The sequence below is a fragment of the Apus apus genome, chromosome 15, assembly GCF_020740795.1.
Source record: "Apus apus isolate bApuApu2 chromosome 15, bApuApu2.pri.cur, whole genome shotgun sequence".
Lineage (NCBI taxonomy): Eukaryota > Metazoa > Chordata > Aves > Apodiformes > Apodidae > Apus > Apus apus.
This window is the reverse complement of record NC_067296.1, coordinates 12,057,328-12,069,430: the sequence shown is the minus strand read 5'-3', so window position 1 is coordinate 12,069,430 and position 12,103 is coordinate 12,057,328. Positions and strand designations below refer to the sequence as shown.

General features: G+C 41.8%; 1 protein-coding gene across 1 annotated transcript in view; it reads right to left on the bottom strand.

Annotated features, from left to right (window-relative positions):
* CDH4 (cadherin 4) overlaps nucleotides 1–12,103 on the bottom strand; it is a 426,991-nt gene that overhangs the window by 40,494 nt on the left and 374,394 nt on the right. Inside the window, exon 8 of the mRNA XM_051633293.1 lies at nucleotides 36–173. Coding sequence (XP_051489253.1) covers nucleotides 36–173 — 138 coding nt within the window. The remainder of the gene's footprint in view (nucleotides 1–35; nucleotides 174–12,103) is intronic.

The following is a 12,103-nucleotide window of genomic DNA, read 5'->3' as shown; positions in this document are numbered from 1 at the left end:
TCCATGCATCATTGTGCTGATGTATTGATACTTACAGTGCTGGTAGTGAATTCGGGGGGGTTGTCATTCACATCAGTCACCGTAATGATCGCGGTTGCCGTGTTTGAGAGACCATAGTTAAGATTTCCTTCCATATCTGTGGCTTGAATAATGACTATATACTGCTGAACTTTCTGGAAAGAAAAAAAGAGAAAGAAAAATATGAGAAACACAAATGCATCCTGTAAAACGCCCTGGTTTATTTTCTGTATACAAGTGCAATCTTCAAGCAGACTAACAAGTTAAGCCAACTCAAGATGTTAGTAAAAAAAAACCCCAAAACCAGATATATTTTTCTATCCTGTTTTTGAAGGGATTTTTGCAAAGGTTGGTATGTATCACCTGTTTTATGGGAAAGTAAAAATCCTATGGGCAAAAATTCTTGGTTGAAATAGGCATTTTTGTTAATTTTCAAGGATTTTTGGCAACATTAATTTCTGTCTTCTGAAAACCAGTAAAAATTTTGGTTATGTTTTTTCACCCAAAACATCACTAAGAACATTATACCCCAAAATTGACAGGAACATTGCCTGGCAGACCTCCAGCTCACTCTGCTCACAAAATTTGATACCCACTAAGCATTTTGATACTTAAAATACTCTCCATGTTTCAATCCTTCACACAATCTTGGTAAATAAGGAAAACTTGCAAATAAGTCCAGTTCAGAAAAAAAAAAATATATTTAAAGCAATAAATATTGGTATGAGGGAAGTGATTTAAATCACTGAGCACCCCAAACAGTGTGGCTCCCAAAGAACAATCCTTCCAGAGCAAACCATAAAACCCCCACACATTAAAGTTCTCCTAAAACATGCCATACATCAGTGCAACTGGAAAATAAACCTGAATAAAACAAGAGAGGGTGTCTGGATGTCCATCTCCCTGGGATGTCTCTACTCAGGAGTGTCTGCTCACACTGAGAAAAGCCTCCTTTAAAACTGGCCTTGACAATAAACTTTCATATGGATCTGCAGAATTTACTATTGATGCCTACATGTGTCGTGCATAGGGGACCCAGAGCACGTTCCAGGCAGATATCAAAGCAAAGCTCCTCTCTTGAAATACGGGCAAACAGATGTGCCAAGAACCAGGAAGGGATGGAGCTAGAATCAGTGGGACTCAGGACAAGGCTCAACATTACAACCTATTCCTTAAGGTTTAATTACAGGTACAAGCTGGGACACAAGGACTAAGCAGCTCTGACAGTGTACCAGAGAGCCCGAGGGTTGTGAAAACCAAATGGAGGCACAACATTACGTAGGAAAAGCTTTGTGTAAAGCCAAGTGGACGGACCTCATGGTCAGGAGAGAGCTGCTGCATGCTGGATTGCTTCTGCTCTAGGAACACAGCCTTGGTACTTCAGGGCTGCTCCGCTTGAGTGTCGATGTTACAAGCATGAGTAAAATTCCAAATGTCTTTTGAAATTTCAAAGGGCAAGAGTTAGGTCAGTTAGGTCTCTCTAATCCTATATAAACATTCTTGAAGTGCGGTGTAACTTGGCTTAGTTCTTTAGTTTGGAGTTGCTAGAATAATTGAACCTGAATTTTAGCTTTATCTTGATTTCAGGACTTCTAAGCAACAGGATATCACACACAGGGATCCATCAGCATCTTGCAAGAGCAATATATTATGGAAATGCACTTTCATTATCTCTTTCTACCTTGTATAATAAAACATAAGGGAGAAACTATTGTTAGTCCTCATTTTTTCTCATGCAAAAAGTTGCCGTTTATTACTCCATTTACAAAGCACTGGGCAATTGTAAGGCTGAAATATCCTTATTAGTGAAAGTAATTTCTATTTCATATTTAGCTTTTCCTTCCTTCTTCTCCATTACAGACCATTTGGGAGACTGGCAGAAGTATTCCCAAGCAGGCCAAACAGTTGTGAACCAAATCGGGTTTAAAACATAAAAGGACAAGAAGATATTTAAAAGACAGCGGCAATCAGATCAGAAAATAAATTAGTGAAACAGGTGGAAGCCCCATATGAGAGATTCCATTTCAATAGTGCATTTACATGGCAAAGCCACCTCTCCTGTTCCTCACTGCAGAGAGATGGAACCGTGGAACTCACAGCATTTGTGTAGCTGTAGTGGTTATGGTGTAGCTGTCACACGTCACAGTAAAGGCTTCAGTGCTTTGGCAGTGACCGCAGGGAAAAAAAAAAAATGTTCCTTTCTCTCCTGTCAGCTGAGAGGGTGACAAACCAGCCTCCATTGGTGAGGGTGTTTCTTCCCTCATGTGGTGGTTTTCACTTTCCCTGTGTTTGCAGGCTGGCCTGGCAGCTCCATGTCCATCCCAGTGAGCTGGGACCATGGTGACACCGTGCCTGCCACCCGGGCATGGCCAAGGCAGCTCTGCCCCCATGCCACAGCAGTGCAGGAACTCGGGACACTGTCATGAAAACTTCAGTCTGGTGCCCGAGATCAAACTGCAGACCTATGGTAAGGTCACACTCAGCCTGCACTGCACTTATTCATAGCAGAGCCAGCTTGCAAACCTCCCACTGCCTCCAGCTCCTTTCTAGCTTCCTTTATTCCCTTAAGTAAAGCTTCCCTTGGAAAAATGAATCCTCTGGTAAAAAAGGGGGTAAGGGACAAGAAACTCTCATTTTAGAGTTTTGTTAACTTCACAATTTTGGCGCCTATTAAATTATACATACCCTGATGACATATGCCTGCATGTGTGTCTAATCACAGACCCTGTCTTATTAATCTCACATTTATAATAGTTTTTTTATTTAACGAAGTGTCTTTCAGACCATCATAGCATAGTATTAATAAAAAAACCCACACAAATTCAGAACACTAAATTAAAGACATTTACAAGAAAGATTAGATCAATCAGATAATACAAAGTTAAAAATGAAAATGCCCAGAATTTAGTAACGCACAAACATACCAGCCACAAAGAGCTGGTGCATAAGGATGGGAAGAGGGGAAGGAAAGCAAAGGAGGGCTGCACATGTGTGAGAAGGCACAGAGAACCCAAGCCTAGAGAGGCAACGTGAGGAATTTCAGCAGACCTCAGATGGATGGAGTGATCAGGTAGGATGGTTACGGGAATGGACACGTTTCAGACAGCATCTGCCTTCAGGAACAGACAAGATGTGAGCTGCTGGTGGAAACTTCAGAGCCAGCACCACAGCTGCACAGGTTTCCATCAGCTGAAGACCAAACCATTGCATTTAGAGCCAAAGTGCAAACTGACATGGAGAACAGCCTTGGCTGGTCATATAAACCACAAAAACATGTACATGAAGGAAGTTCGAGATCTGTCCAAGCTTTAGGCTCTGGGTTACCATCCACATCCAGTTCCATCTGAAAGGCTCCAGTGTGGGCATACAAGGGTAGTGCTTCTAAGTACCTCATTTTAGTGTATAACTAATTCAATCTTCAATAAGATTTGCCCCAGCAGATAACAAATTACTGCCTTTTTTCCCCCCCTGTAGCTAACCTTTTTGCTTTTGTGCATTAAGCTGATTTTATTGAACTATTCAATCAATTTTAATTTCAACATGTCTTTCCAATTTGTCACAACGTATCCAGGGGCATCTTAGTTTGTTGTCCTAATATTATTATTATTGTTACAACTATTAAAAAAAAAAAGGCCACCCAATGCCCTCCAGCACAAGAGACATTTTCTTGATGGCATTTTGACCATACAGAATAATTTCAATATTCTCTTTCTTTATAAAAATGACAGTTTAAATTGCACAGGACAGAAACTACAGCAGAGAGGTGACACAAAATGGCCCTAACTCAGAGGCATGAACCAGTTACTGTATGTGTGCTTTGATGTTGATGCCGTGGAACTAAAGCAATGAGCCTCTACCCCAAGGGTGTCTAAACTAAAAACTCAGCCCCAGTCAAGTCCCTGGGGGTCCACTGGCCAGTATTTTTAGTAAGTCTATCAAACCTTCACACTAGGATAAAGTAAATATGCTGCTTCTACTTAAATCAAGGAAAACAACCTCAGCTTGATAACTGCAGAGCTTTTAGTCTCACCTAAAAATGAAGAAGGGCTTTTGAAGGAAAAAATTATGAAGGAAAGAATAATTAAAGCAACTGTGGCAGATCTAATCTGCCTGCTCTTCTGTCAATCATCTGATACAGTGCCACAAATAAATGCAGCAGTTAAGTTCCAGAAGATGGGAATTAGCTGAAGAAACTGGTTACAGTGTTTAATGGGAAGTTGATCAAGGGCTTGGCTAAAACAGAGCAGTGCCTTGTGCAGAAAGCAGTAACGGCTTGAAGGAAGGGCAACCTGAGAATTTAATAACAGGAACAAGAAGCAATTTAATAGTAGAAAATACAATATAATGCAGCAAAGGACCTCTAATAAAACTCTTCTGGAAGCTGAACACAAACAAGGAGAACAGGAACCACATCCCACCAGCTCCCTGCTGCTGAGCAAGACACAACTGCCGTTGGCAAATGCATCGTGTGCAGTATTAGCACTGGAGATAGGGCAATATTAATTCCTGGTGCCAAGCACCCAGGGCTCAGCAGGATGCTGTGCACAATCCAGGACCCTTGTATTCACTGCTGAGCATCCCAGATCTCATCAGGTGCTGGCAATAAAGAGCCCATCACTGGAGAAGAGCCTAGAAGAGCTTGGCTTGTTTAGTCTGGCAAAACGGAGGCTGATAGCAGATATGATTACTGTCTATAAATACATCAGGAGGATAAACACTAGGAAGGCAAAGGAGCAATTTAAACTAAAGGACAATGTTGACACAAGAACAAATGGGTATAAAATGGCCATGAATAAATTTAGGCTGGAAATTAGTAGGTCCTTCACTGCTAAAGGAGATGCTGGAGCAACCTAATACAAGGTCTGGGAGCAAAAACATTCAAAAGAATGTATTAAATTAGGGATAAAATCCTTTTGGTCTGGGTAAAAATTATGACAAATTGAGCTAAAGGAGAAGTCAGATCTCTCAATATTCTCTGTGTACAAACAACTTTCTAGGAAGAATAAAACCCCTTTCAGTCCAAATAGCATGACATGTTTGTGCAAAAATGGTTTAAGACTGAACACCGATCAATATCACGGAACCTGCCCATTCCATCAGCACACACAAAGGAATAGGTGCCCCAAACAAAATTACAGCTATTGCAAGTGGTTCAACCCATCAAGATACAGGCTGCCATGAAAGACAACATCTCAAATCCCTGACAGAGCTGAGCATGGTCTTGCTGAGAGGTTACAAACAAATAATATTCACTGAGAGAATCTAAAAGAACAGAGTATTTAAAAATTAAATTCTGGTAATGAAGTGCTGTGATCCCATTTTTCAAATGTCCATGCACAGTATTTTTAGGAATATGGCTATTCCTGGTTTACACATACAATTAGTATAAATCACACATAGCTGGGTAACTGTGTATGTCAAAGTCCAGAAATGCAGTAATTACGTTATTCAATTAATCTGCACTAAGGACAAAGGGTTTGCAAAATTAGGACCTGCATTTACAAAGCTCTGTGCAAATATTGTCCAATTAATTACCACTTCCCGAGAAATGCATGACTAGCTAATTTTAGCATCAAATTCGGTAAAGCAAATAAGGTAACCAGGATGTTGCTGCAGGATGTGCCGAGTAGGAATCTATTGGTGAAGGAGCTAAAAGAAATAAATATCTAAATCCTATTTCCTTACAGGGCTATGCTCACATCTTCCTTACATTTGTGTGTTTTTAGATCTCCCCTTAATTTTGCAATACCAATAAGAACAATACGGGATTTTCCTCTGTGTGTTTGTTTGGTTCTCCCCCCCCCCTAAATTATTTCTTTACTTGCTAGTGAAGTTTTGATGTCCACTTCTTTTGTTTTAAGACAGTCGATGGTGAACACATCAGTAATAAATACCAGAGTCAGAAAAGCCAATTTGAAAACAAGTAAACAAACTCTCCCCAGACATCCTCTTGACTCCAGCAGAAGTACTTTTTCTGAAAAAAACCTAACTAGCCATCATGAAACCAAACTTCCAGGCAGACCTCTTAAAGCATTTTATCCCTTAGTAATCCCTCCCTACCCAGCCACAATTAAAAATGAACAGATTTCCAGAAGAAAGCCCTATTCTGGAAGCTCAGTGAAGGAGACAGTGTTCCCAGAGCACTTGACACCTTTCACAGCTCCCCCTGAGACAGTGGTTGGTGGTGAGTTAGTTTCATCCATGTGCCAGAGGTGAGCAGAGACTTTGATATAACTTGACCTTTTCATTTCTTACATACAGCGCAGCATCATGTCACACATGCAGCACCTTCAGCAGACATCAGACCCTGGGCCCATGAATCTTAATGCAGAATCTGCTGCTGCCTGAGCTAAAAAGATGCAGTTTTGCTCTATCCCAACCTCACTATGCAGGACCAGCTACTGTGGAGATGTTTCACACTTGCAAGGACAAGGGCGTATCAAGGGACAGGACCCTGTTTTTATCATTAACTGAGCTACGTGGCGCTGCAAAACCATGAGCAGTGAAGCAAAACAGCCAGGTTTGCTTTCTCCATTTGGTGGGGGTTTTATTGGCTCTTCTCTCAGCACGGCACAGCGTTCCTCAGCCACAAGCATCAGGGTCTACTTGATTTTCTGAGCTACCTGCAATGGCAGAGCTCTTGAGCAGGGGCAGGACCATCTAGCAATGTGCAGTTTCCCCTCCTGGAAACATTGCTGTGTTAAGCAAGCTGGCTGTCCTCCTCAGCAGAGGTGGCGATGAGACATGGCCTCTGACACGCAGGTCAGACCCTGTGAATTCCTGCTACCATCTAACTGAACCTGCCTGTCAGCCAGATGCTGAGAAACGCCTCCAGCTCAGGAAACACCTCAGTGCCACCACCCAGAGCTCTCCAAATCACACCTCACAGCACGCTCCCAGGCCACGGGAACCCCGGCGGCAGCAGTGCCCGCTGCTCAGCCCACAGCCCGGCGGCACCGCACCCCAGGGTGGGCAGGCTGCGACAGGCCAAGCAAACACCCAGGGGAGGTTTCCCTCTGCTGTTCTCAAAGGGTGAAGCCCCTACACCAAGGGCCACCCCAGCACAGCTCCACTCCCCCACATCCCCCTGGAGCGCAGGGAGGAGCCAGGGAGAGGATGACTTCTCGTGCCAGCCCTTCGCACGGCAGAGGGCTCCTGCCAGCAGCAATGAACGTGCGTGACTCAGAAAGAAGGACAATGTTTATCCAGGAGTGTTCTGACAAGCATGTTGAGTGTTTGCTCTGACTCACCAGCTGAAGCTCCGGTGGTTTTTCACCCACACCACTGCCTGGGAAGAGATGTTACACCTGGCTTCAGAAATCAGCCTAACACACACCAGCTGCTTCTGAGACAAAAGCCCGGAGGCCACAAGCCAACCTCAGGATTGTTCTTTGGCACTGCACCTATATTGACAATTGGCCTTTAATAGCTTCCACGTGGCAGCCTCATTAACAACCAGCAGTTAAACATTTTTTTAACACTTTCCCTCTCCACACCTGAGACCCATGACCCATAGGATCTCACACCTTGCACTACTTTTTCTTTCTTAAGCTACTGCACTTTAAGGTAGTATTTTAATGTGTTACAATGTACACATTTTAACCCATTCAGAAATGGGAGACATGCAATAAATTCTTCCAGCTTCTCCCAGGGTGAGCACTGAATCTACCACACAGGTGTAAATGGGACCTGCTCCAGCTTAGCAGCTATTTTCTCTTTTGTGTAGCAGCTTCTGAAAGCAAAACAGCTTCTGGTGGTGGGTACAACATCCAGCAATAGAGAACTGAGCTTTCATGTGACAGCATGAGGAAGTGCTTTAAAAGTTACCTGAAAGAAAGAGAGTATCATTTTTTTGTCACAGAGAGGTTATAAAATCAAAGAACACTGGAAAGCCTTTCAGGACTCTACTCTGTTTGGCCTTTCAGTACTGTGAGACCAAATAGTTCAGCAGCTGTTGCTCCTGGGTGCCTTTCTGTGTGTTATTCAGGCTGTGAAAGTGGTGGAAGTGAAAACCTTTCCAAAGGACACAGTAGGTACAGAGAAGACCCTGACAGTCATACTGAAACCCTCCCAGCATCCTGGCTATATCTCTCCATAGCCTCCAGGACAGCAGAGATGTGAACTAAACTGAATTGTTCATCCACCTGATTTCATTGAGAGCCAGGACTTTGCTGAACAGCCAGCTCTGGGAGCGGTTATTGACTGAGAATCTCATCTCAGAAAGTGAGCTGGTTGTCAGGGAGACTGAGGGAAGCTTAGAAATATAAACTCCAAACACTAAAAAGCCCCAAAACAAAACCAGAAAAAAACCCAGCAGACAAATAACTGAAGATAGTAACAGACTAGGGATACTGGCAGTTCATTTTAATGGTTTTCTTAATGTTTGGTGCTAGTAAAACTGTGCATGGGAAGGGCTGGATCAAGCAGGCACAGAGATGCTTTTGAGTGTGATATGCTGCAGCCACACTCATCCTAAATATATAGATGAGTTATATATTTATATATCTATATATGAGTTTTATTCCAGAGGGATCAGACCCTGAACCTGGGCTACCAAAGTTTTGAAAAAACACCCAAGCTGAAGCCCCACTGTGGTGGAACATGAGGAATATCAATGCAGTGGCTCCTACCTGAGGGAAGGGACCTACTGGAAAACATACCCACCAGAATAGTCAACTGATCCAAACACACCTTGCAGAGGGTTTGCCATGCTTGGAGCTCAGCTGGAAACCACTTACAGCAACAGCATGTTTTGATGTGTGCTGTGTATAAGGTTAATAGCCAAGTAGGTCCATTTGACCCGCTACTTGTTCTAGATTTCGAGTTGCAAAAGGTGGGGATTAGAAGTCACAACATTTTTTATCTGATATTTGAGCACAGACATTTGGCAAAACTTGAATGTAGTTGCTTGAAAAACTTTTAAGCTCAAATAATTTTTTTTTTCACATCTGAAATAGTGATTTTAAACTGTCTTAATTTTTTAAAGTTCACCAAAAATGTAAATAGTACCTCTATATTTAAGATTGTGACAGTATTTTCCAGTTTCAGGAAATTCTGTAACGTGAATATAACATTTGTTGGGATTTTTTGGTTACTGACTGAACCTTGGCAAGTAAGACACTAAGCCTGGAGCAAACAGAAAATAAAGACTGGGCTGTTTTCATAAGATAAGTATGAAAAGAACAGTAACAGCAAGAAGAAGCCAGTGTCATGTAGCATTTCTTTTCTAGTCCTAAAATGTTTTATGTATTGATGCTGCCACTGAGGAAGCTAACAGATTTCTATGCCTCAAGGAGTCCTATAAAGGCACTTGGATTGTGCACAGTCTGTTGAAACTATTCTGGCACTGTGGACTCACCTCAAAATTACTATCAGAATTATTTAAAATACTGTTATCAAAAATGCCATTGTAACAGTATCTGTCCTTGGAAAGGATTGACTTTTCTGTTTAGAAATACTGTCAGTTAATGAGCTTCTCATATGGTTCTCTCATTTAATGCCAAAATTAGAATCACAGAATAATTAGAAATGGGTTACATCTCATTCTTTAGTGATCCAAACAACAGATCAGACATTAGCCCAAAAGGAGTGAAATAAGGAACATGAATTACATGCTTCTGATTGTCACCACTGATAGTAATGCAAGGGGGTGACAGTGAGCTGCTACAAGCTACAAATAAATCTCATTAAAAAAAAAAAAAAGATATGATGAATATCTAGGATAATGTATTTTGATTCTGACTACAGCCACTGAGTCGGTGCCAAAACAGAGTAGGGCTGTGATTAAAGCTGTAGGCTGCAGCTGAGGAGGGCTGGATTTCTTCTGCATTTTCCCAAACACTCCCCCAAGTGACCTTTAGTAGGTCATTTAATTTTTCCATGCTTCAAAGAAATTGAAAATAACACTTCAAAATGAAATGAAAACACTTTTTTATCTCACAGTGACATCGTGAGAACAAAAATCCATTAATTTGCTGGAGCACTCAGCCACTCTGGTGAGGACGGTACAGAGTACCCAGCTCCAGCACCCATCCTTTGGTGGGAACCACACTAGGTACTGGTGCAGAGGTTGGACTTCTTTTGCTTCTTGGCAGCAAGAAGCAGCAGCTCAGATCTAGCAGACACTGCTTTTGATTCCCAACATCATTCTACAGACTTCATGCCCCAGAGATGCCAGGTCATCTTGCAAGGCACTTAAAAGAAGATCCGAGGAATAAGCCTTCCAACTTTTGGCTGAGGCAACTTTTGTAAAACCATGAAATTACATTTGGCTTTTGTTGGACAGGAGGAGATGAGGGGCAGTTCAATGTCTAGGTGGCCACACAGCAGCCGTCGCTGCTGAGAGGTGCCCTTTGGTAAATACACCAGCTTTAAACTGATGCTGCTTCCAGGTCGTGTCTGCCACTTTCTGACAAAAGAAGTGAGTGTTGAGAGGCAGAAAAAAAATCCAAGAAGCAGGCAGACCAAGAGAAGGGAAAGTAAACAACAATCTGAGACACATTTTTGAAAATAAAAAAACTGACCTTCTCTGGACTTGTGCCAACCAAATTTTTCCTAGAGTGTGTAAAACTTCTTGGTGATTACCCAAAGGCCAGGCTTTGAGAAAAAACCCAAATATCCTAGTTATGTCCATTGCACTCTTATAATCCACAAAACCTTTGCTGTCAAATGCTGCCAGAGCAATTTAATAAACAGGGAGAACGCCTTAATGTATTCTGAAACCTGAAAACCACCCATCATTAGCCCCACATGCTGTTTTCCTACTTTCTCTGCTTTAAGCCATTTAACTGCTACAGCTGTTTTTCTTGTAAGTCTGACTTCTGTTTTTATCAGCCTGATTTGTTTTCTGGTGTATCTGGTTTGATTAAAAAGAGGACAAAAAAATCTTTCACAATTCAGGTAAAACTGCCTTCTTCTTTAAGCTCTGTCAGGCTGGAAGCTTGAAAAAGATCATCAAGAAGATCAGTGTAGGTGAATAAATATTCATAATATTGCTCATAATTTATAGTTGGTCTCATTTTTGCAGATAGGCTTGAAATTCCATGCTCATGACACCAATGCTAGTCAGACCTTTTTATTCTTAGGAGCGCGAGGTTTTCTAAATCCTACCAGGGCAGCAATTAAAAAAATAAAATCAATGTAATATATTCAACATAATATAGTCAAACCATTTCCTCTAATCCTATATATATACACATGGTGTTTTAAACAGAAGGATCCTTCAGCTTTAATTTAATGGCAGTCAGGAGCACAGCACCAGTCTGGGAATCTGTACTGTGGCGACTCAGTATGGGCTGGATGAAATAAACTGCTTTGGTGTAATTTGTTATACATTGCTGAGAATTATTCTAAGAAAATAGCTTGGGTAAGTCCTTGCTAGCTGCATATCATATGTGCTTTCACTATTATGAATTGAAGGGAACATCCGAACAGTGAAGTACAGGTAATAGTTGGAAAAGCAGCTGATTTAATTAATTTTGGCAGAATGAAAGGTCAGTGGAAACCAGTCAAATAACCGAGAAGAGATTAATGCAAGATGTTCCCTATTGTATTTCCCTGAAGAGCTGTTTTACCCAGTATGGGTAGGGTCATGTTGTGTTGACTTGCTGAGAAAATGATTGACAGAATTACAGGTAAAGAAACTCATTTTGATTGTGAAGTCAGACATATTAATGGGAGCTTCTGTCAAAACCAGCTCTGCCTGCCATCAGCTTTGAAGAGGGCTATGCTCTTCCAGGTGCTGTAGACAAATACTCCAGACATGATCAACTGGGCAGGTTAAGTCAGTGGAAGACTCAGCTGGAAAATCTATTGAAAAGCCATCCTGGGTACTATGCCTTGTGTGCATCACTGAAGTTGAATCTACTGGATAGGCTCCAAGGATTGAGCAACATGGGACATACACCAAGAAGTCCCACCTGCCTCCTTCACTGACAGTTCTCCTCTGCAAACTTTTGACAGAGTCTGATGGAAAAAAACATGCAAGTCTGGAGCAAAATACAGTAACAAAGGCTGTGATACCTTACCAGTGCAACACAACTACAACCCCTTAGCTGGCACAAATCACTCACTGAACAAGATCTAG